Here is a 26,443-nt window from a genome sequence, read left to right as displayed (position 1 = left end):
GCTTTGGGGACATTTTGGTTCATTTAATTGTGGCATGTTTGACTTTAAGCATCAGTATTTTCTCTGATGTTTATTGTGTGAACTCTAATTGGGCCCAATCTTCCTCTAACACTTGAGGTTCTGCAATAACTTCTATTCACAGCCGCTCACCTCCAGCCCAGATCCTGTCAGCGGTGGCTTTAACCCGCCTGGTAGTAATGTAGTGGTACCAGGTGGTACCTCTGGTGAGTGGTACCATGGTACCGGGCTTTGAGGTGCGTTGCGACTCGCGGTGACAGTCGGTACCATGTTTTATATCAGGATGTTTGATATAAAGACAGACGTCCTTTCTATCTGTCGGTGGTACCGACCCAGACTGCCTGTAGAACCGGGCCTTCAGCATAATGATGAAGTTAAAGTCAGAAGTTTCTCTGCAGCTTTTCTGTGTTTGGGGCGAGGCGGGTTTGTCCGCTATTGCGAGGACAATTATGAAAATATAAATAGAAACTGTTTTTCTAAGTCAACATCAGACCAACGTTTTTATTCACAAACCAGTGCATGAAAAAAATATTCCTGCCCATGATTTGATAGTTAGAGGCACAGATCCTCCTCCTCCTCACCAGGGACCTGGAATCTGAACAACATGGAGCCAGCCAGAAAGGGTCATTATTACATTGAAGGCAGCCAGACTAGTTTATTTTGATAAATCATTATGTTTAGTGAAATATTATTGCTGAGGGGGAAAGCAGGCCTCCTGACATATAGATAAAAAAAAAATTATTAACAAAAAACTCAAAAGGACACTTGGGACATCAAGGATAAAAGAGGCAGGGGCTCAAGCCCCCGTCAGCCCCCCTCTGCACGTGCCTGCTCCTTAAATACAATCCAGGTGGCCACGTAATCAGAGGCACCTTCCACAATCAAGGACCTGAATTGACAAACAATTTACCGGCCACGTTGCCACACAGCCGGGTCAGAGAAACATCTGACGTCACAGTTTGCTTGTATGAAACCAAACTTTCATGTAACCTTTTAAAGTGCTTTTGTTGTTTTGTTTTTTTTGTCTCCAGACTTTAAGAAGCTCTTGCAAATTTCACTTCAGACTTTAGTTTTTCTTTTCCTCATTTTCCGTCGCGTCGTTGCACCTGACCATGACCGCATACTGGGCAGTGACTGTTTAAGGAAAGTGACGATAGAACATGTCCGTCCATCCATTGTCTACACCTGCTTCACCTGGCAGGGTTACAGGCTGCACCCTGCCAGGTAACCATCACAGGATAAAACAAAGATGAAAAGGATAAACACACGCACGCATTCATACCTATCGACAACTTTAGGCTGCTTTTACACCAGTCCTGTTCCTTCAACCCCAGTTTGTTTGCCTAGACAGCCTGATTCGCTTCGGGAGGTGTGACTGCTGAAGTCTGGTCCCTTAAAAACCCAGGTCTCATTTCAGCTGAAGTGCAGTTTGAATACATAAATGGATGCAAGCAGACCAAAGACTGCTCCAAAAGAGAGGAGTGAACTACAGAGCAGGGCATTCTGGTAAACACAATCAAAACAAATATGTTAATCTAGTGCTAGGTAGAGAAATGTCTTGCCGTCTTTTACCAGAGACAAAAGAGAAATCCTTGACCCACTGAAGACTGATGCCATTTACATTTCGTAAAGAAGGAAGTTGGGCTCAATGCCTTCTTCAGAGGTTTTAATCTTGTTTCCTTATGCAGTTCTTGGTGTAGCGCCATCACTGGTGAGGGGTGGAACAAGTTTTTGAAAGGGTTTGGTTCACTTGACACAGTGCAGTGTGAAGGCAAACCAAACCAGTTGAAAATTTTGGTCCCCAGTTAAACTAATTCTCCTAGACTATAAGGTGTGAGCACAACCTAATTAACCTAACATTCCTGTTTTTGGACTGCGGGAGGAAGCTAGTGTATCTGGAGAGAACCCACGCATTCACAAGAAGAACATGCAAACTCCATGCAACAGTGCTACCACCTACCAATTGTGAAGCCTTAAAGAGAAGATGTGCTAGCTTTAAATAGTCTAAGGATCTGAGCAATGCATCATGCTTTAACTGATTAAACCTTGAGCAAATAGCTCTTTGGGAATTACCCTGTCGGTGGTCAAATATGAGTTTCTGTACAATGAACGGTTATCTTTGGTATTTTTCTTTAATTTAACTAAAGAAATAGAAACCTCCCTGTGAGAGGAAGGGAAAGAAATCCACTGAAATGATCTGGTACAGGACTGAAGATGTGCAAGAACGGCGCGGTCGTTCAACTATCCTGATGTAACATTTATCAAGAGCACTTGAAAAGATTACAGGAAGTTCTGAATCCTTGGTAGCAAAGTTGTTACAAACTCTTTGTTTAAATACAAATTTATGATCAGAAGTAATCTGGAGGAATGAGTATAACTATGAATAACGAAAAACGATGCTGGAAACAAAAACAGTAACTATTATACTGAAAAACAAACTGGTGTCTTACTGGCAAACTGGTTATTTAACAGGAATCTGAGTTTCTGTGAAACCTCCAGCTGTTTTTAACACACATATTAAAAATATATTGATCAATTGTATTAGGCATATCAAGGCCATTGCAGATAGAAAAAATTGACGAGTAAATTAATGCCAGAAAAGTCAAAATTTTTTAGATTGTCTTTTTCTAGAAAAACGTCAACATTTCTCAATGTTGCCTAGAATATTCCTAGAATTTTCTAGAAACATTTCTAACTTTTAAAAGTTAGAAATGTCCAAGTTTTATAAAAGAGAATTTCTGAGATTAATCACAAAGTTTCTGATTTTTTTTCTAGCAAATTTTCAACTTTTGGAGCTCAGAAAGTAAAAAAAAAAAAAATTCAGGGTTTTTGGCAGAAATTGACTTATCCTTTTTTTCAATCTGCAATTACCCTAATCTGCTGTCATAGCATTACAATGAAGCACAACAAAAACTTTACATTTCTGTTCTGTTTGTCGCTATTGCCCACCATGTGTTGGGTGACGATGACTTTGAGTTCATTGATGATAAAAATGTAAGAACTGTGACTAACTCGTCTTAAATTTTTGCATCATCCTACAGCTGATTAAACTTAGAGCTAGTAGCTCTAAGCTATTAGAAGTAATAAGGTCAACCTGCATTTTTAATGAATTTAAGACTTTTTAAAGTCTGTTTGGAGTTGCTTTGGTACCATAACAAATGAAAGACTCACCAACATTTGACATGTAATGACAGCACTAGTGCTTCAATTGTTGACTTTTATCTGTTTGTTTTGATGATGAAAAGCACTTTGAGCTGCCTTGTTGCTGAAATGTGCTGCAGAAATAAAATTTGATTGATTGATTAAAGATGTTTTGGTCCAACAAAGTACTGACACATAGGTCTGAAAACAAATCCAAAACAAACTGAAATTCCTCTGAGTTTAAGGTTGTAACTGGATAAAATGTGAAGTTCAAGATGTAAGAATACCTTTACAAGCCTGTGGTATAAATAAAAACCAGGGTGGGATTGTCTAATAAATACACATTGTTACCCCATTAATATTTCTGAATTAATGGTGTTTTCATTCAAACTGCCAGCAGAGAGACTTGCTATATTTTGTTGAAAATCCCTGTATGAAGGCTGTGGTGTTGATTTGCACTCTCATATTTTCTAAATTTTATGAAAATATATTGAAATTAAAACTGTCAAGAAGCAGTAAACCAGTCAGAGGAAATTAACAGGACCTTGCTCCTCTACATTCAATGATCTCATCCTCTTCCTTCTGCCTCTGGTGTCCTTTTAGAGCCCTGACCTCCTGCCTGAGTTATTAAACCTTTAATATGAAATCCAATGAGTTTCGTTGGCCCGTTATGACCTGCCAGATGCAGTTAGGTAACCGGCGCATGAATTTTCACCGGTCTCCACAGTGGCGCAGCGGCGGGCCGCAGCATTGTTGACGAGCGGCTAATTCGAGTTTCCGGGTCGGGACGCGCGCCGCACACAGAGCGAGCCGCTGAGGACGGTTCTGATTGGCAATCGTCTCACAGAGATAAGGTCTCGGAGATTCAAAGTGGCTCTCAAGCAGAGATGGGAGTTCATCTTTGAGAAGCTTGTTAGTCTGAAGGATTATCCAAAGCCTTTCAATTTGACTGTCATTAGCCGAAATGTGATTGAATAATAGATGAGTTCCTGTGCGACGCGATGCTCTTGATCTTCGGTCATCTTTTGTGCATCCGAGCATCAAGCAGCTTCTTCAAAACTCTGCCTGTCTCAGGTTCCCAGAGGGACAGTGTCTGTCCTTCACGTCTGCTCTTTGTTTTGGGTCCTTGTAAAAGCCTCTTCTTCTCACATCACTTTGAGTGATGCAGTATTTTCTCCACCTGTGGGACTAAGAGGCTGTCTCCCCTATCTGAGGAAATGAAACAGTCACATATCCGTCTCTTTTATCTGTCGCTGCCTCTCTGTCTGCCTCTTCTTCCTCTTTTATGCCACAGTCTTCCCTGACATCAGACCGTCATTACATTGGGTTGCGTTGGCGTCCTTGTCACACTCATATTTCCCTTTAATTTTAAACAAAAGTCCTCTTCAAATCGGCCTCAAAAACCAATTTCACCTTGTCAAGAACCTGATGGAGCACCCTGCACTCTAATTTCATTTAAACTTCACCCCATATTCCCTTCATCATCTGTTTTCTTCTTTTGTGGTTACAAAACAGAATGTATTGCAAAGAAAACCATTAGTTTCTTTCCAATCCCCCAGATCCTTGCAATCACAAATCACAGAGCTTACAGTTTGCTGGAAATCGTGTTTCCTTGGATCAGAGCCTGTTCCGTTCTACATTCCATCCTTAATTTTCTCCTTTGCATGTGTGTGTGTGTGTGTTTTTTTCCTTCCTGTTCAAACCCCCTCAAACAAAATCCTTAGAAATAGCTTCCACAAAGTTTGGAGCCGACATGAGGATGGAGATGGTGCAGATGATGTTGAAAACGCTAAATGCCACCAGGCACAGGCGATCGATCACAGCGCCTGCAAATTTCCACTGGTCAGCCATGCTCTCGGTCTCGTCCTGCTCTCTGAAACGGTCTGCCATGTAGCGCACCTCCTCCAGGATGGCCTGCAGCTGCGGGTCGCCCATCACAGATGTTGAGCACCCTCCTGGTCCCCCTCCAAAGCCTCCACCACTAGAGACAGTGCTGGGACACCCCACTGTGTCCATGTTGGGAGTTGGAGGCGGAGGGGAGCTGCAGAACTGCGAAGGCAGGTGAGGAGGTGGACTTCCTGCCATCCGGGGAGGTCCTACAGAGATGTTATTCCTCTGGACGGGCTCCGACAGAACCGAAGAGTCCTCGATGCTCGGGAAGCCCATGTAGAGAAGGTTCCCGTTGTTGTTGGCGCTGGTTTGTAGGTGAGGATGACCCGCGTGGAGCGGCCCCGTCTGGAGAGGCGTCAGGTTCTGCGGGTGCAGCGGATGGAGGGTTGCGTCGGGAGGGTTAGGAATGCTGCCGCTCTGTGATCCTGAGGAGCAGCGGCGTAGGTGCGGGGCGCAGGGCGGTCGCTCCGGATCGTCGTTCTCCCCTGGCCGCTTCATCCTCAGGAACCAGGCGACCCACTGCAGCAAAACGAGACGCACCTGCAGGAGACAAAGGAAACACTGAGATACAACTATCCTTCCAAAACTACTCATTCCTGAGAAAATATAATCAACGTGATCCATTATGCGTGGCTTGAACAGGTTAGGTTAAGTCTTTGGATTATAAAAAACATGTTCATTAAGTTTTTTGTCACGAAATCATTTTTGGAGAATCAAGTTTCAGTCTGTTCAGTTCTGCTAACTTCTTGTTATTTTAAATCCAAATAGTAGTGGCTGGCCACGCCCCCTACTCAATGTTCACCCTCGCATGTGAAAATGACTGCAAAGAGATGTACAATTATACAAACATATCTTTCACAAACAGGGAGATGTATGCATGAGCCTCCTGCACCAACAACAAGAATGCAGCAAGTTGTTCTGACTAGTAAGTCGACAACAAAACAGTTGTCTCTTCTAGCAGCTATTAAGCAGCAGTAAAACCAACTGACCAAATGTGCTGGAGCTCCATTTGCGTTGCGAGGTAGCGGGGCTGGGCTTGACAGGGGTTGCTAAACCATTGATTGTAACTGAACATTTGGGAGGTTCTAGTCAAAACATACCTGGAGATTTGTTCGGCTATTAATTAAATTAAGGGGAGTGAATAAAAAATGTATGCCGGATTTTTATTCATATTGCATTACTTTGTGTTTTTTGAGCAAATTAAATGCAAAATGTGGTAAGGATTGGGTTTTTCTGTGTATTTATTTAGGTTTCTGTGTTCTGTTGAGTCTCTGTGTTGTCCCGTCTACCCCTTGATTGTTTACACCTGTCCTTTGTTTCCCTGGATTGTGTGTATTTAATCCCATCTGTGTTCCTTGCTCCTTGTCGGATCCTCGTCTCATGTCCGTCTACCGTCTGCTGCCGTCAGTAGTCAGATGATTTACCAGTTGCTACCAGATTCAGAGTTTTTGCCACTGCTAATCTGTGCTGCCTGGATTGTGTTTATCATTTATTTATCATCACGACTCAACCATCTGGGTCCATCTCTTTATCCTCACCACCCTCAACTACCACATCATGAAAGTCTTAACAGAAAAATTGTGAACATTTTCAAAGACAATCAATGCTTTTGAAGAATTGACTGTAATATCAAATAATAAGGTATTATAAGTATATTAAAATCATTTCTCCTTGATGCTCTCAGAGCTCCAACGAAGCTGTTCTAATGTTTTCAGATGCCGACTGCTTCCAGCATTGTGGTTTGTTTCATTCTGCAGCAGTTTTGTCTCCGTTTAAAGTGTTGGTCTGTAAGAATGCCCGAGGCAAAAAAAAAGAAAGAAGCAAAGATGGGGTTTTTTCTGTATACCTTTGCTAGATTATCAGCAGAGATTCTCAGTTACTTACGAATGTAGCCTTCCATTCAAACTGTGGACTCACTGAGATAGACGACTGTGTGATTACCGTTTTATTGCCCTTATGGGCCTGCAGAGCAGTGTTTCAGTGAGCTACAGCATTAGATTAAAAACAGCACAAATTGGTTCGGATTTAAAACTTCTGTTCCACTCATTCTCTCCGATTCTTTATGAAAAAAAAAAGCCTGAGCTTGCCCTAAAAGGGCAGAATGACCCAGCAGCATCCAGATGGGAGTCTGGTTGCTAAATGAGAGCTAATGTCCAAATGACTGCTCAATTAGTGTCTGCAGAACATCTTTGGAAGTCAACTGATGTTGTTTTTGTGCAGCGCTCTAATTATGAACTGTCCTAATCTGAAGCTCATCAATTAGTTTGCTAATTGGGCATTGCATCGTCAACACGGGCCATTCATCAACTGAACGTCCTTGCAGTATGTCAATGCATAAAGCACCTGCTTGCACAAGCAGTCAGCAAACTTGTCCACATATCAATAATTGAAGGTTCTTCTTTTTGCAGGTAAAGCAGAAAAAAGTAAATCCATGCTTTTAAATATGCTCGAATTTCTACTATAAATTATCCTCGTCAGAACAAACTTTCTTCATGAAGGCATTTTATTTTTTTCAGTATTGAGCAGAAAGTAAGAAAAATAGAAGTAGGGAGTGAGTCAAACCGAGTACACCCACATATCCAGGGTGCTTTGAAAAGCACTCCTGTTGTAGTCTGCGGTGACGCTACTGAAGACTGCCGCTGCTGGATGAGTCACTGCCGATGAAGTCGGCGGATAAAAAGAGAAGCTGGCATCGCAGCATACGGTGCGCTAACGAACGGATAAAGCGAAACTGAGCTGGGCAGAATACGAGAATAACAAGAGTAAGGTTACTATATCAGGAATGCTGAAAAGAGAAAACATGATAAAAATGCAGCTCTGGAAAAAAAATTAAGAGACAACATAAATGATCAGTTTCTATGATTTTACTTTTCATAGGTATGTCAGGGTTTCCCCAACTTTATAATAAGCCTGGCAGCCCACCAGCCTTAGCATTACTTACTTGTCTAAGTCTTTAAAATGTTTGCATTTTTTAAGACTAGGTTGTGTAATTATCAAGTGATATTTTCAAATTTCATGTCAACTTTAATTATATTTTAATCTTCTCTCTCTTCTTCCTCATTTAACACGACAGGCCATAGGATGAACGACTGCCCTAATACCCAAACACCGGGCTTAACAAGTTTTCTGTTTGAGTAAAACTAACATTGTTCTTGTTTTCTATGAATCAACATGTCACCGAAATTCCAAGCAAGAATTGTTTTATTTATTTGCAGAAAATGAGAAATGGTCAAAATAATGAAACAGATGCAGTTCTTTCAGATGTCAAATAAAGCAAAGAAAATAAGTTAATATTCATTTAGAAACAATAATATTAATGTTTTAACTCAGATGGAATAACCAGGAGGTTTTCAGTGCAGTACATTTTTTCCAGAGCTGTTTGTCGTAAAGAGACTTACCCATTTCGGCATGTGCCCTCCGTTTGGATCATGGTGATGATACTGTAAAACCACAACTGTGGCAATGACTGACATTCCAACGATGATCATTATGCTGGCAAAGTACTGACCTGAGGAGGAGGAGGAAGCAGTGAAATCATTCATTTTCAAGTCAGAGCAGCTTGAAAAACATCTGCAAGGTTAACGTCTCAGTTATTCGCCTTCATGTTCCTGGAGTTTTCTGTAAAGTTTATTTCTCTCCGAGCAATGTGAGGTCAAAGATTGAATACTTAAAACATATTCACGTTCTCAAGAGGAGAATTCATTTAAAATTAAATATTTTTTTCAAGGTAACTGAGGTGTGATGGCATCGTTACGGCTCTGCTCACTCGTTCTGTGCATGTCAGCAAAATCAAACAGATTAAGATGAGAGCAGTTTGTCTTTATTCAAGAAAAATGCTGAGAGCAGCACTCTGAGGATTTTTCTGAAGCTTTTAAAAACACAAGGTGTTGTGTCTTCAGGGCGAGATTTGCATCTGTTTCTGGCTGAAGTTTTTTCTCTCTTTAATTTTCTGCACTGTGGCCACAATAAATTTAGCCCCTTAAATTTCAGGGTAAGCAGGTGGCTTGTGTAAATTCAGCTTTTTTTTTTTTTAGGTTATCTTTCTTAGCGCTGCTTTCTTGTAGCTGTATGTTATGACAGCATAAAATGTCCTTACGGTAGCACATAGGTGTGATAAATAAGCTCTCTGTTGTAAACCTGACTTGCTGCAAATCACCGTGTTGCTCAACTGGACCATGGTTTTGCTAGAAATGGACCAGAACACACCAATATTAGTTTACTGATTTAAAGGAGAGGCAATTTGGGGGGAAAAGACCAAAAAGTGACTTGGCATGAATTTGTACCTTGGGATAAAGCAAAACAGGAAGAAGAGAGAAAAGATTAAATGGATTTTGCTGGGAGAGAGATAATGTACTGACTTGATTCGCTTTATTTAAATTAAATTTGAATTTAATTAATGGTTAGCCTGATTGAATGTGACTAAGCTGATTGTACTGTACTGCAGTGAACTTTGGGTTGGAAAAAGTTTGAACATATTGAAACAAAAACGAGTTAAATCTTGAGAAGAGACGACAAAAATAAGTGGGATGAAATTTGCGGGATGCAGGGCTGGGCAACGTGGAAGTAAAGTTTAATAAGAATTATTTATTACTTCCTTTTTAGTTAACTGTATGACGCAAACACAAATACTGCTCTTGGAAAGCACCAATTTGCAATGAGCTTCTTCGCATACAGTCACCAAAATATGTGCTATTTGCATCACATTAATCAGATTTTCAAATGTATTATTTATTGATGCTTTGATTGAAAATAAAAAACAGTTAAGAAAATAGTAAAGCTAACAATCCCAACATTACAAACAGTTTTGAACATCATTAATTGGAATTTATTTTGACCATAACAAATATAAATTGTTATTATACAACATTTATCATGCTAAATAATAAATGATACAATAAATATCAACTCCTTGAGGCGAATAAAAACACTGAAAAAACACAAAATCTGAAATATTTTTGGAGACATCTGCACTTAAAACAAGACGAAACTAACTTTCCAGTAAGATATAAGAGAGTCAATAAAACCTAAATAGTAATTTTAAAATACTGGCTCTATTGTCACTTATAGCAAGACATTTTCACCAGTGGAACTAGCACTTTTCTTTTAATTTTTAAATTCTTAAATTAGGGGGATAAAATGGTTAAATAAAGATTGATGATGAGGATGGTAGAGAAGAATCAAAAGATTAACTAGGATGAAACGGCATCATAGAGAGGAAGTAGAAGGATGAAGAAGGCTGATGTAACAAGGCAAGGATGATGAATTGGATGAAATTACTTCACAAAATGAAATAAGAACGATGAAAACCTTGGATGAAAGTGTGGGACAGAAAAGCTTCATAAAGAGAGACAACACTCATGATGAACAGGATGACAAAGAGGATTTTTAGTCTTTTTCTTTCAGTCTGCCAAACCACATAAGCCTGGAAAGGGAAACCAACTCCTATTTATGATCTTTAAATGCTGGTTTAGTGAAATGTTTTGACTAGACGTCATGAATATTTTATTTAAATTTACATAAAAATAGAAAACATGCTCCCCACGTACCTATGAGCGGGACGGAGTCCGACGTGGCGGGCATTATCTCAGCCACCAGCAGCATGAAAACAGTGAGCGACAGCAGAACGGTGATACCTGCAGGCACGCACACACACACACACACACACACACACACACACACACACACACACACACACACACACACACACATACACACACACACGCACACAGATTGTTTCTGAGGCTTTAGCTACATTTTGTTAGGCAGTCGATACTGTGGTTGGGTTTCCCTGTGTGTTCAGTGTTTTGATAAACGGTTAAGGCTCATGATGGGATCTGGTCGATTTATGTAAATTACTCTCTGAAGCCCCGACACTGAATCACCCCCGACCCGGACGCTCTGCATCTCCACAGCCAAAACAGCAGGAAAAAAATCACCACGCACTGCTGGGAAACACACCTTATGCTCTTCATTTATCCACCTCCACATCATTTATGGTCCAGATTTAATTTAAACAGTGCTTTGCTGGCATAACCGTCTCCAATCCGAACATTCAATTAAACCCCAGAGTTTAGAGGTGAAATATGAGTGCTTTAAGGCTGTTAGGTGGAATAAAAATGCTTCCTTTATGTTTCATTTTCTCCTGTTAAAAGGAGACTCCTTTAACCCTGAGCACTCAGTCCTGATGTCGCGTCGCCATCTGCAGTGACCAGAGTTCAGTTCTCACTGTAGCGAGTTTTCCAGGTGGATAAATTGTCCCAAAGGTTCTTGCGATAAACAATAGTATTGTTGTTTAGAGACTGTCTTGCATGATTAATGATGCGATAACATTTTTTAAAGATCGATAAACTTTAAATTCTAACGAATATTTTACGCTTGAAGTGGAAAACATTTCAAATATCCAAAATGAATGAACAAAAACAAGAAATAAAATGGATTATGACGTCTCTGTAAACCAGACAAAAGCACCAAACTGAAACTTTTGTCATCCAGTTTTGGGTAAATAGAAAGAGAGAAAAAAAAATGACTGAGCTTCAATTTATTATTTGATTTATTGCCTTTTTGCTTAGCAAAAAAATACAAAAAATCTACTCAAGTAGAAGTAAAAAAGTATTTGGTAAAAGGTTAAAATTAAGTACTGAGCAACTCATCAAAGCACCAATAATTTAATATTTAAAAATTACATCATAAGGTGGATCAAAATATAAAGTTATGTGGAAATGGCATTTTAAGTATAAAAACTTTAACAAAAACTGCAGGTTTGTGTCTTTATGTGGTGACGTTTTGGTTTAAACATGTTTGTCATCCTAATGGGTAGAAAATAAAAAAAATTTACTCAAGTAAGAGTAGCGATACTTCATAATAACATTACTCAAGTAAAAGTAAAAACTAATATTCCCAAAAGTATATATGCATGGTTACAAGTTACTTAAGTAAATGTAACAGAGTAAATGTACTCAACTCTGGAAGTGACAGTCTTGTATTTTACGTGAAGTCAGTGCGTGCGCCTTCCCCCAGAATCAATTCACTAGAACTTAATTCCATCAATAGGTTAATTGGCTGCATGTGTGTGAGGCTTTTTTCTCCCTCCTTTGGAGAAATGCTGTATAATCCATCGTGTATTGAGGTTGAGGAAATGTTTTGACAAAGCTGCCGTGGCTTCCCTCCCAGTTTCCTCCCACTCAGACTGGAGGCAAACAGCATTTTTAAAAATATATTATCGTCCATTTAGATTACAGAGTGAGAGGACAGAGAGTGAAAATGAGGCTGCTGCTCCCAGATTTCCTGAGGTTTCCTTTAAGGGGATGTTAAAGTAGCTTTTAGTTCAATTCAGTGAAACACAAAATGGGCCAATTAGTTTTGAGAGAAACACAAAGGAGTGGCTGAGAACTGAGGGAGTTTGATATGTGCTTTCTTAAAAGGCTGAAGTTTCTTACATGTCATTATCTCTGCTCTTTAAAATCAAGATAATAGTCTCGAGTCTTTAATGCTCAGACGGCATGACTGTCAGATCCTAAATGAGGGTGACAGTGAAATTAAAATTTAATTTTGCAGCACTTCTTCTATTCTTTTTATTCTATTACAGTCAGTCTCGCCAGTCCTTCGTTTCTTCTTTCATCTGTCCTCCATCACCTTTTTCTAATTCTTCTCTCAACTTTTTTTTTGCTTTTTTCCCACACCCGCTGCCGCTCTCTATTTGTAGTTATCCAGTAATCCCTCTACTCTCACATCCTCTCTCCCTCCCGGTTTGCCTCCTTTGTGCCTCGTGATAATCTCCTGAGCCGCTCCTGTGCCTTCGCTCTGTGATATTTCGCAATGTTTCACTTTAAAAGACGGCCTATTTTCAGAAGTTCAGTCTGCAGGCAGTGAAGTCAGAGATTTGATCTGTTTATAGGACTTTCCTCTTGGAGGAAACAGATTGTTCTGAAGGTACACTGCTTCAGTTTCTTCTTTTGTCTGTCTTGGCCCGACATTTTGTATTTCTGGACCAGCGCTGATTAAACCATCAAAGTATGAGATACAAGTTTTAACTAAGGGACCTATGACTCTGAAGGGAACTGAATCTTCAGGAACTGTTCACTTTAAAGAGTCATTAAAAAGACAGTGGTTTGAACATTTACTTTTTCAAGGAAGAAGCAAATTCATACCCAATACTGTTTTTAAAATTCACAAAAATGTAGAATTATCTGTATTAAGTACAAATATAACCACAGTATGTTCTTACAAACAAAATAGCTGTGTATTCTCATAAAATACAACATTTTAAAATATAGATGTCAAACAATTGTCATTCTTAAAGACAAGTGTTTTGTGCATTAGTAACATTTTAGGATTATTTGTGATTTAGAAGCATAAGAAAAGAAAACATTGATTTCAGTGAACAGGATCGTTAAAAAGACACATTTTTGAAAATTTACTTTTTTCCAAGAACAAGCCATTTTATCACTAAGAATACAGTTTTTTAAATTCACAAAAATGTTCATTTATCTGTATCAGGTAAAATTAATATTTATTCAAATCCAACCACCAATTTAGAAGCATAAGGGAAGAAAACAAATCAACTGCTTTAGCAGAAACAAAAATCCTCTTCTGCGCCATTAAATATAGAAAATATCCACCCATTTCTATCCACTGACTCAATAATATTAAATGAAATAAAAATAACAATAGTTTTGATGTGTGCGCCGAACATTATAAGGAGTCTAAATTGTAAAAAACAAAGAACAGTTCTTGCTCATTGAGACTCAAATTCTACCGTTCACGACAAAAGAATCAAATTGTCCGTGAAAGACACATCAATACTTATAACCCACACAAACACCAGAAAAACTTGAGAATCACAAGAAATGCTAGTTAGGTTGCTCAGTGGTTATTGCCATAAATAGTGATTAAAAGTCAACGACATGGCAGCAAGAATGAATTTCGGTAGGTTGACATGTTGAAGACGATTCGCTGAAGGGACACAGATGGAACCTTGAAGCAGACAGGCTGCAGCAGCAGAGGACAACACAGCGTCTGCCTCCTGTCAGCTGAGACAAGGAGGCTACAGTTCACATCGTTTCACCAACACTGGACTGGAAAAGTGGTGCTAAGTCTCATGAGTCTCAATGTCCAAGAATCCTGGACAAATGAAAACATGCAACTCCCTTCCTTCATCTTAAACATAAACGTTACCGTTACTAGAGATGTTTAAAAAGCCTTGTTTAATTAAGAGTTATACTTTATGAGTCAATATGCTGTTACTAATGCTATATTAAATGTGTGAAGCCGAGGAAGAGCAGGCATTGTCACAGCGATGGCTAATGGGAACCCAAATAAACAAAAAAAATAAAAATATCAGCTGAGACATTCAGAAAGTAGGGTGAGAAGTTGGAGAAAACAACATGAGAACATTATCCCACCTGCTGCTGCTGATATAATGATGTGAGGATAATTACCTGGCTTACTTTGGGTTACAGTTAATAACTGAGCATTGTTTAAATTTCCCAGCCTGCCTTAATATTTTCTAAAACAATTTATTGATTTAATCGTGATTAATCGATTACTGAAGTAATTGTCAACTAATTTAATAATTTATTAATCGTAACCTTTAGCGTACAGACTCAATAATATGCAATTTTCTGAAAGGACAGAAACTTTAGAGTAGATATTAAGTCAAAAATGAAAGAAGAATATTTGCATTGAATTAAAAAACCTTCCTAGAACTCACGTGGCAACGTTTTAACCTGGTTATAATTTGGTAAAAATCTCCTAATAATCACTGTTTGCAATCAAATTATTAGTCGATGAATTGAAAAACTAGTCAAGAGATAAATTTTAATTATTGGTTTTATTTGACTTTTTTATGTATTTTATAAATTTTATAAAATAAGCTTAACGGGTCACAGGATGTGCCAGTTTGGGGTTTTTTTTTCTTATCTATTTTCCAACAGGATTATGGTCTATATCAAAACATTAAAATAATCTCAAACTATTGAATTGGGAAAAAAAATCTTTAAAAAATACTTAAAACAGAATTTTTTTTATTACAATAATAATAATAATAGTTGCATCTAATGCCAGGAGTCGGTGTTGGATTTGCAAATTTGCCAACATAAAATGGTGGAGTCATAAAAACAACAAAAATAAAAAAAGAACACTGAACAATTTTCTAAAGTAGTTCCCTGAAATAAAGATCTTTGACAGCAGCATAGCAGCTCCAAGTGGAAAAACAACATTAATGTGGCAACTTAACAACTATCAGGATTCTTCACCAACTCAAGAAATAAACGTTGGGTAAATCCAGAAAGTTTCTGACGTTATGACCCAACGTCAAAAACAGTTTGTATTCACAAACACTAAAACTTGAAGATTTGGAGATATGTTTCTGCTGCAGAATCAAATCCTAAAAATTATACAAGAAAAATGAGTTTCACTTCTTCACTTTATTTTTTGCGGCGCTGATTATGTTGATGACCTCGAGATTTTGTTCACAAAAACATCCAGCTGCTTTTGTAGAATAAATGACGCACGTATTCTGCTGCAAACAGAATACTGCAGTATGGTTCAGTTTTTAAAGTATTTTTATTTTTTTGTGGCCACGGTTTTCTGATTTGTTTCGAAGATGTCAATTTAATAATCAACTGGAGCAAAGAGACAAGGTTGACAGGATGCAGCAATCTAATCAGAACGAGTCTCGGCACGTCAGACGAAATCAAAACTTTTGCTTGTCTTGTGCTTATTATGAACAACTCACAGCTGTCTTCAACCAGACATGGCAGCAAGATGCCTGGAAAAAAAAAATCATATTTTTACGCCTGCTGGTCGTTCTGACTCTTCACTGGATTGATTTTCTGACAACTTTAGAAACAGCGTAATAGGAGAAAACCAAAATTACATAAAATATTCTAATATGTCCTGGTCAACTTGGCATCTTAAACTCCAAAATAGACAAACATTTTACAAGACAACTCTGTCTTTAACAAAAACAGACTTTTTGCAGGAATATAAACGGTTTTCTCTTCATGGGAAGCAAATCTAACCCGTCTTTAAGCTATTATTCAAATCTAACGAGCTTGTTAATGACTCTCTTAGCAGCTTCATTCCTCCCAGTGGAGCTGTTCAGGAATAATGGGTTATTATTAAATAATTTATTTAAAAACATGTGCATGAAGTGAATCAAATGTCTGAACACAAACATAAGTGTGCTACATTTTAGCCGTGATGCTAAATTGTGCGTGTTTTTTTGTTTCTTTGCATTTGATTTTGACGTGTCGCCTCTTTGTTTGCACCTTCCTGAAGTTAAAGTTTTGCAGTTGGAGTAAAACCAAGCAGCTTCACCGACCGCCCACTCTGATCCACTCACCCAGTGAAATCTTCTCTCCAGAGTCGGCTGGCAGCACGAAGATCAGCAGGGTCATGGAGGAAAGCAGAACGCACGGGATGAGCAGGTTCAGGGCGTAGTAGAGCGTCCGCCTCCGGATCGTGATCACGAACGTCACGTCTGGGTACGGCTCCTTGCAGCAGTCGTAGAAAACCTCATTTCTGGTGCCAGGAACACCTAAAGGAATGCAATCAGATAAACTTACTCCGATTACTTATGAGTAAAAGTTTTTTTCTGATGTTTTTTTTTTCTTCTTACCAATTAAGTCCCACTCTCCGTTGGGCATGTATCCCGAGATGTCAGCATCGGTCATCTGGAGGTCCAGCAGCCAGCCGTCGTACGTCCAGGAGCCAAACTTTAACTCGCATTTCTGGATGTCGAATGGGAACCAGCGGACATCCACATTGCATGTGCTCATAAAGATTCCTGCAGAGACAGACCAAGATGCATTTGAGGATCAGACGAGCTCTGCAGCCCGGCCAATAGCAGGAGTGCAAAGAGTTTACAGTTTGAAACTTAGAAAGAAGCCTGAAGAAAAGAAAGCTGACTAGATAACACACTGCCTCCCATCAAAGGCATGTCTGTGTCTTTTCTCTGCTTGTCAGATTCTCTCTTCTCCGCTCTGCCGGCACACAGCTGTTAGCTGAGCATCAACAGAATACAAATATTCCCAGCACCGCTGAAAAAATTAGATTACAGTCACTGCCCTAATGAGATTGCCCCCTTTAAACATGCAAAATAAATTCCCTCACACGTATGCATCAGCACGGCGCCCTTCCCAGGCTGTTATCCCTTGGGAATCACAATGATCCACACAGCGGTTTTCTGGCAGGATGAAGCTCTTAATGTACTTAAAGGACAAAATTAATCAGGCCTGTTAAGACATTCACATACACAAACAAAATGTCATGGAAGCCTTGCAGCTAACAGAGAAGTTCATTGTGAACTTGTCGATATGCAAATCAGCTCTCAGAAAAAGTTAGCAGGCTTTTGAGAGCATGTAGAGGTTAATCTCTCATTTGTAGTATGAAATTATTTTCATGCACTTTTTGCACTGGAAAAATGGGTTCTTGCACTTGCTTCATGGGGGTGAAATTGTTTTTAGCAATCACATTATTGGGAACCAGAAGGAAAAAAAAAGATAAGAAATTGTACGATTCAATTTCCTTGCAAGTATTAGAAGACGCAGTAGTGGTGGGTATTGTTGTATTCTCACCATTCAAGCTGCCATTCTGGAAAAAACAGAAAAACTTTTTTTTTTATTTAATTGCTTTGTGAAATCACAAGTAACAACTCAATGTTCAGAACATAAATGTTGTCTTAATTCTTGTAATTCTTCATTTTTAATTAGTTTTTCTTAGTTTTTAATAACGATTCCTCGAGTGATTCGAGTACCTCAAAGCTTCGTTAAGTTACATTTTATTATCTAGCACACTGTGTTCTGGCCATGTCATTATTTGCGTTGTGCGGAGCTCTCACTTCAGCCTCTGAGTTGTTGACGAAATTTTCAACATAACATCCGATTTTCAAGTTCAACATCGGACGATTTTATTGATTGATGACAATGTCTGGGCAAGCAGAGAGTTCATCTATTAAATTGACTGGAGATGTATACATAAACAAAAAGCTGGAGTATAGACATTGTAAGCATATTTGTGAGCCTGCCTTTTTATTATTACATTTAATATAATTTTATATTTTTGTTAACTTTTCTTCAGGTTAACTGAGAAAGTGAGCTATTATTGTTACGAGTTTATTTTCTAAACTACAGAAAAGTAACTGTTAGGGAAGCTCAACTGTAAAAAAAATTGCACTGATGTCGATATGGGATAGTAATCCTGCTGTTATGTTAGATTTACCAATGTTTTACTTTATCATTTTTTGTCCGATTTCTCGTAAGAATAACCGATAGATTACTCGATTACTAATATATTAGTTTACATTAACCCTATTTTTAATGACTTGGTGTAAGATCTCATTAAAACGACTTCTACAACTTGAGAAATGTTTTTTTATAATATGTCATGGTTATTTACAGTGACTTCAAATGAACTCTAAAAGTGAGTCTGGTCTGTGCTGATTCCTAAGAATGAAGCTTTTAGCAACGAGGCTCATTGTACACACCCAAACCTTCTCCAATACAAGAGCCAAAACCATAATTCAAGTTTGTCTAAATAGACGCCAAACTTGAATTAAAGTAAGAAGTTTCTGCTTCTTTTAATTCAGTCAATCATTAGCTAAAAGATCTTAACGCAATTAGTCATTAATATAATAATCCTTAAATCCATGTAAATAATTTGACAGGTGATAAATAAACATTAGCTGAGATAAATCTTACCATTCCTTCTTTGAAGTATGTGAGAACTGATTAGAAAGTAATTCTTTCATTTACTACCACAGTAAATTGTCTGTCTTATGCAATAAAAGATTAAATCTTACACTTGTTTGTCAGGACAAAGTCATATAATAGTCATATGAATCCACAATAATCCCATGCAAGACAAAAAAAAGCAACAGATTTTTTTGTTTTTTTTCTTCAACCTCTGTCAAAAATTTCTCAAGGCTCCTGGGTTTTTCTTTTGTCACTGTCACAGAGAAGAGGCAGCCCTTAAAATAAAGCAGAAATAACTTGCCTTGGAGGCATTATATGGCCTTGAAATAAGATTGTCTCATTGTAAATGCCACAGTGGAGAGAAGAGCTGAAACTTTCTGCACCTTTTGTCTGAAATGTCATTAATCAGAGCAAAGCATTCACAAGCTGGCATGCAGAGAAATCTGATTATCTGCCTATATTTTGTTTAAGAAAAGCACCGACCTCATTATTGACAGCCTGGTATGTGGCAAAAACCTTAAAATATTTAGAAAAATATACTGAATAAATCTAGTCAATAGGGGAAAATATATTTAACTATTAAAGTCTTGGTACTTTTCAGCAAACTCTACACGTTTACAAGGTGGAAAGACAGAAATGCTCTGCATGTAGATGGCATCTAAAAAAGACTAATACCTAAGACAGACTTCACGCTTTGAAGCAGTTCTCAAACAGTGAGCTTTGAAGATTTTTTTTTTTATCTCTCTTACCATCCAGCTCACAGCGCGTGGGAGCAAGATAAATATGAGCCCTCATCCAGCCTGATAGCCAATGGCTACAAGAAGTAGTTGTGCCACGTTTTTTGATAAGATAAAGATAACAGAAAGTCATAGAAACTCAAAAAAACTAAATAAAAAGCACATATGACAGTAATTTTCCACTAGCGATTTCAATAAAGCAACACGGTTTGTTTTCCTCCACTGAATAAATTTCCTCTAATGTAATAAGAGATAATGCTACTGCAATAGAAAATTGTTATCCATATTTATAAGTTATTTAACTAGATTTGGCATACATGTAGCATTTTATTTACTGTCAATAAGATGCTCAGTCGCAGCTCCAAGTAGATTTATATCATTGGTCAGGCCATCAAAAACCTCTCCACTTACTTTTCCACACCTGAGTTTTTTTCTTTAAACGCCCCCTTTACTGAATCTGAACTAAACCTCAGCAAAGAGGAGACATACATAGAGGCTCAGCAGCAATGATTCAATAAATCTGGTCCATAAGCTGAATGATGTCCACGACTTTTACTGTAGTGGGTAATTGAAGCTCTAACTCCCAGCTGCACAATGGGATTCACTCTAAGGCTCTTTTAATCTGGGAGGGCCTGAGAAAATACAAAGCAAAGACCCATGAAACCCTGAGGGAGTCCTCACCTTCCCAGAAGTGTGGGAGAGTCTGTCGTAAGGTTTAGAAATAAGGAGAAGGAAGTGAACGCTGTAGGCAGTTTATACTCACAAATGTTGTTTTTCTATCAATGAAATATTCATGTCAAATGTATAAACAAGAGGGTATGGAGAGAGTGCAGAATGAGCTGCTGCACCTCTGGGAAATGAGGTATCAGACAGCCATGATGAAAGAGGACCAAAAATTATATACAGAACAGAAAATTGGAAAAGTATTCATAGGACTTCACCTTTTCCACATTTTGTCAACATGAATGTATTTATTTGTGACAAACCACCGCAAAGCAGCGTATAATTGGGAAGTAGAAGGAAAAGTAATTCAGCTCTTTTAGAAAAATTGATAAAGTAACATATAGTGGTCCACAAGAGTCAACAAAATGCAAAAACCGCAACAAAACAGCACAGCAAAAGCCACAACAGAAGCTATGCTAAAACGGAAGTTATGCTAGCATGCTTATTATAGCTTCCGTTTCAGCTTAAACTCGGTTTTAGCAAAAGATTTACATGTAGCATAAATTCGGCTTTAGTATAAATCTTTTTATAATATAAATTAAGTTTCATCGTAACTTTATTTTCGGCTAAACTTCCACTTTAGCAAAAAGGGCTTCATTATAACTTCCGGTTTAGCTCAAATTCAGTAGCATAGCTTCCGCTTTAGCATAAATTTTTAACGTATATTCGGCCTTAGCATAGCCAAACCCTTCTGTTTGGCTTTTGTTTTTGTTTTGTTTTGTTTGCGTTTTGTAATTAACATTTTTTTCAACAAAATAAAAATGCAGAACAAGAATCCAACCTGGAGGGAGATACTTTGCAAAGCCGCTGGAGTTTACCAGAATGTTGGTCTTAAAGGTGGAGTCGAAGTCATCATCTGCACTGAGGGAGGAGGACAGGGGAGACAAGTGTCACCACCTGCAGGTGTGCTTCACTGTGAACAGGTGTTTACTGTGGTCAGGTGTTTTACCTGTTGTAGAGCAGAATATCTGGAGTCCAGATCTGATCTGTGGTGAAGCGGAGGTTTTTCACACCGGGGTGGTCGCTCTGGTTCCACTGCAGGTAATGGTCGTACCAACTCTTTAAACCAACACAGACAGATAAGATGATGTGGCCCAGCAGATTTACAGGAAAGACACTTTATCTTCTGTTGCAGGTGAGCAGAAATAGATTAATACCAAAATACTCTCCCCTGCCAGGAAGGAAAGTGTTGCAGGCACTTTTTTAAAAAGTTGACAATAGCAACACAGAGAGTTGCTTCAAATATTTGCAAAGACTGCTACATACAGTCTTCTTCAGAACATACTAACTTAACAAATATAAAACATCTCTTATGATTAAATAGCATGCTTTTAGTTCAAATGTATTAATTACTCATGTTAATTTCCACCAGTCATGATAAAAAACAATGTACATGCTATTAATTAATTAAAGTTATTATTATTAAGTAATAAAACAATATGGTCTTTATCAGGACCTAAAATAAAAAATTAACTTCTAATTTAATACACTTGATAAATTCATCACCAGCAGGTGTGATCACTTCTGATAATTGCAATTCTTTGCTGTCAACAGTGCATTTTTCCAAATACCTCACAACAAATTTTGCTGCATTAAATCAACATTTAAAGAGTTAAATTTAACACTGTATACAAATCTGTTGGTCCTTGTCAAAATTAGTGTTAATTTAACTTTATCTGCGCCACTCTATCTGTTGTTGTATCAGCTCTGAAGAAGAGTCAATTAACTTTCACACTGTGTATTTAATTATCCTAAAAAAAAATCAACTGTCCAATTAATGTCAAGTATTTCTCAAGAAAAAACTCCCACAAGGTGAAAACATAAAAATAAAGTTTCAGATCTTCCCAGATCTCCCAGCTAATTCTCAACAAGTTGGTGCAATGCCCCCAAAAAGTTACATTTCTAATAATTTGGGCCACAGTAAGCTTATGAAATATTAAAGTTCTTGGTATTTTCATTTGAAAACAAATCCCCGAAGTTGTCTGATGATAGTTGATGATTTAAAGTTTTTTCAGAGCCAGAAGATTCTCTTAGTCAAACAGCTGAAGCTTAGCTTGGCAAATCTAGACCAAAATGGCTGAACAAGAAAAGAGCAGCGGCGTTGGAACGCTTCCTTGAGAGAAATATGCATAAACCAATATTTGCAAACCTACATGAACTGAAGCAACACTATGAAGAATAGTGGATAATAATCCCTCCACAATGATTTGAGAGACTGGAGGTCAGACAGAAAAACTGCTTCTGAAGGTATGTGTTCATTTATCTTTCAGAAAGCTATTCTTAGTACAACCTGTTGAGTGTTTTAGTAATTTCAGAACCCATAAAATACCAGATTTATTTATTTTTTGTCCAAACTACGAAAGAAAGTGTAAAGCCTTTTTACTATGAACGCATTTGCTCAGCTGAATTAAGGCATCGCCTTTTATTTTGTTTTGGACAAGCAATCATTTAGCCCTATTGGCATTTCCAAGGAGAGGCCCATTTTTCATAGCTCCAAATTTAGAAATACTGGATTACAGAGAGTCTTGTGACCTTAATTTGGTGCTAGACATCATATAAAGTGGTTCATAAAACATACACACCCAGAACACCAGAAAAGTCAAACACCTAGTCCTTACCATTTGAAGCCACATGTTGGAGGTTAACACCTGGTTCTTCTCATCCTGAAACATATTTAAGTAGTTTCTTTAAAAATGTAATAAAAAGTGTATTTGAAGGCAGATAAATATAAAATGTAACAAAAAGAATGTTAACAATGCTTCATTTTCAGGCTTTCTATAATTTATCAATATGATGATTATAACCACATCATGAAGAATTAAGGAAATATGTTAGCACAGTCAACAAATTGTGTTTGTGTAACTACTTTCTGTTCTTTAATCGGTGATGGTATTATAGAGGTGCCTGGAAAATCAAGTCTTAGAAAATCAAGAGGGAAGTAAAAGTTAAACTGTGGTTATATGTGCAAAAAGAAATAAGTCAGAAGAACCCACTGATGTTTCAGCACTAAAAATATTAAGGTGTTGTCCTTGATATTCCTTAACTGAGGAAAACAAAAAAAGAGCATTTGTAATGTTGTTTTGCTGATAATATGCTGTCAAATACTCCTCAGTGTAAGCAGGAGTTCAACAATCTGTGAAATCAAGCAAGCTGAAAAAAGAGTCAGTCCTTTCTCCTTGTTCAAATACAGAAATTTGTGTTTTTTAAGGAGTTCTGTAGGACTTAACCCTTCAATACACAGAGAGGGCGTTAAACGTAAAAAACAACAAAAAAGCTGAATGTCATCTGCATGGAGGTGATTGGAGATTTCACTTAATAAACGGGAAGCAAAACAGCGAAAATGAAATAAATGGGGCAGAGAACAGAACCCTGTGGAACTCCGTGATTAAAACACAGAGTAACTGAAGACGATTTAAAGGTTGACTTAGCTACAGGGATACTTAATAAACCAAATCATAGCTGTAACAGATGAGAGCTCAACATATCGGTCATATATGATATGACATATCGGCCATCTTACTCTAGATGTCCAGAGTAAGACAGCCGTGGATCAGAGCACCTCTGCACGAGCAATTAGAGATTCTAAGGAGAACCAATTCAATGAAGTGAGTTGACAAATCCAAAGATGTTTTTTACTGATGTAAAAATATAGAAAAGCCAATCAATAACAATATGCACATACCACGTCCATAATCTGTATCAAACTGAGGGTGAAGAAGACCGTCAGAGGATGGGAGTCATTCCCCACTGGCCGCTCCATCCGGTTGTAGTCCTTCAGGAGGTTTTTCAGCAGGTTCCTCTGGTGAGGCCCCTGCAAAGACACTAAATAAAACAACAAAACAAGACTTACACCTGGGAAAAATGATCACATGTGATCAAGCCCCCAAAAATCACAAAGGTTATTCCAGCCCTGAAGGAAATCCTTAACCAGTGAAATGGGTTTGGGATTACATAACTCCTACAGGCGAAAGTTATGTAGGAGTTCCGATCCGTTCAGATCGGAACATTTAATTAAGAGAAAATTAATATTTTTACATATAAAATCAAATTTTAGGGAAATGTGACTTGAGTGAAAAGTTAATGGGGGGAAACAAGTTGTGTAATTGCAGAATTAGTTCATTATTATATCACTTACAGCCACACTTGTATTTACTTTTGTTGTCTCCTAATGAGACGGGAGGTAAAGGTCTTGCTCTTCACTCAGAATAAATCATTCAACAATTATAACAGATTAATATAATCCAGTGGGAAATTAAAGAGAGAATTAAAAAAAAGGCACTCAGACAATCCTCAATGAACCAATTAAAAATGCTAACAAACTATTTCAGGGCAAAAGTGGCTTAAACTAGTGTATAATTAGATTGCTTTCAAAGGTTTGGAGGTCGAATGCAAATGAAACGAGTAATTAAATATGTAAGGATTATTTTTGCATAATTTCTAGTAGGCTTTTTCCACATTTACTAAACCCTCCATAGAGTTTTCTGTCTCCTTCAGGGCTGTAGAGATCCTGACGCTCTGAAATATTGAATATTATGAAACGGTAGTAGAATCATGCAAGTAGGTTTTATGAGATGCTCCTCAGGTTTTAGTGGGACAAATGTTTCTTAATCTGGGAATAATGAGCCATGAAACAAACATAATTGGACTTTTCAAAGCAGATAACTCTCTCTAGAAGGATTTCTGACAACAAAAAACTTATAAAAACAAAGAAAGTTTCCACATTTCAATAAGAAATTGTTGTATATAAGAAAAAAAACAACCATAAAATACAGTTGAAGATAGATAGATAGATAGATAGATAGATAGATTGATTGATTGATTGATTGATTGATTGATTGAAGGAAAACAAGGTGGTAGAAGCATTATGCTGTGGGATTGCTTTTTGTTTACCAGGGAGGAAAGTAGATAAAGTTGCTGGCAATCCATCAGATTGACACAGTATGTTGTTATTTTTAGTGAACAACAGAGTTTAACAAGAAAAACCTGTTTTTAAGTCTTATTGGCTACAAGATCTACACCAGATAGATGATTACCGAAAAGACCTCAAGTTTTTGCCCACTTTTTTTCTGCTATTTTCTTAAGACTTCAGTTTCACACACTGCTCAGTGTTCAAGTAGCTTTAAAAAAATAAAAGAGACACTTGTTATTCCGTCCACGTTTTATTAATTCCCATGCACATACTTGAAAAGTTCTGCTAAAGTCAAACACAGACTGCACAGAAGAAGAGAAAAAGCAACTGAACTCAGGAGAAAACCTTATAACAACAAGACAGAGTGTGATTAATATTATTGCACTTCTCCATAGTGCTGTGAAAACGGAGAAAGGACGGTGATGTGAGTCAGAGAAACATCAGGCAGCTTGCTCTAAAGCTCCTCAGAGTGAAAGAAGCAGCGGCTCTGGATTCTTCAGAGCGTTTCTCTTTCTGCAGCAGCGCAGTCTGAAACTTTTACCTTCCTGTCCTCCTGTCTTTCATGTCGTTCTGGTTTTTCATCTACAGCCTGACTATCTCGCTCGTCGCCTGCGGGGAAAGTTCCCCCCATCTGCCTCTCAGCTCCGTCATCCGCCGTCAGCCCGAAACCTATTCAGCTTCCCGGCTGCAGCAACAGGGAGGCGAGATGCAAGATGCTGATCTGTATGTGTCGTTAAACTGACGGGCTTCTTCTGCAGGGGGGATTTACCTTGAGCTGAGCGCAGATTTGGACGGAAAGAAAATGTTGGAGTAACGAAATATTCTGACAACTCGGATTGTTTTGCCTGCTGCGTCTGTCATCGTGATGTCAATCTGCCTGGTTCAGAAAAAAAAAAAAAAAGCCATCCAAGCGCAGGACATATGTCTCCAGACAAATAAGAACACATTCATCTAAAAGAAAGCCCTAGATGTGAATACACAAGCAAACAGGTGAGCAATACTCTCACTTTTTTCTCCCTAAAATGTGTTTTGCTTTATGATTCATCAGATGAAGCAAAAGAAGAAAAAGCACCCCGTTCCTGACTGTATTCCTATAAAATGCCACTGCTGCAGCCAGAATCCTGAATGAACGAGGAGGGGAGATGAAGTCAAGCTCACCGTTGATCAAAGCGGAGAGTCCAGAGAGGAGCAGAGCCACAGAGTGCCACATCCTGGTCGGGAACAACCGGAGGGAAAAGAAAACGGAGAAGCTGCAGATGTCAGAGGAGAAGGGGATGGAGAGAGGATGGAGATGTGAGCGGAGCTCCGCATCCAGTCGGCATCAGATGGGA

General features: G+C 38.2%; 2 protein-coding genes across 2 annotated transcripts in view; one reads left to right on the top strand and one right to left on the bottom strand.

The window, feature by feature from the left end:
• Positions 1–16,770, top strand: part of snx27a (sorting nexin 27a) — a 43,944-nt gene extending 27,174 nt beyond the window's left edge. Inside the window, exons 14-15 of the mRNA XM_055053668.1 lie at positions 16,415–16,535; positions 16,678–16,770. The gene's annotated coding sequence lies outside the window, so the exon portion shown is untranslated. The remainder of the gene's footprint in view (positions 1–16,414; positions 16,536–16,677) is intronic.
• On the bottom strand, positions 648–26,443 carry chrna11 (cholinergic receptor, nicotinic, alpha 11). The gene is made up of 10 exons (XM_055053666.1): positions 26,271–26,443; positions 23,886–24,025; positions 22,822–22,866; positions 21,153–21,262; positions 20,985–21,064; positions 16,670–16,837; positions 16,394–16,588; positions 10,596–10,682; positions 8,448–8,557; positions 648–5,589 (listed from the first exon to the last, which is right to left on the bottom strand). Exons 1-10 carry the CDS (start codon positions 26,320–26,322, stop codon positions 4,867–4,869), a joined length of 1,710 nt encoding a protein of 569 aa, XP_054909641.1. The 5' UTR covers positions 26,323–26,443; the 3' UTR covers positions 648–4,866.

This window comes from Poeciliopsis prolifica, unplaced genomic scaffold, assembly GCF_027474105.1.
Source record: "Poeciliopsis prolifica strain line A6 unplaced genomic scaffold, Auburn_PproV2 SCAFFOLD038, whole genome shotgun sequence".
Taxonomy (NCBI): domain Eukaryota; kingdom Metazoa; phylum Chordata; class Actinopteri; order Cyprinodontiformes; family Poeciliidae; genus Poeciliopsis; species Poeciliopsis prolifica.
Note: the sequence above shows the minus strand (reverse complement) of the source record. Positions and strands in the feature narration are given on the sequence as shown.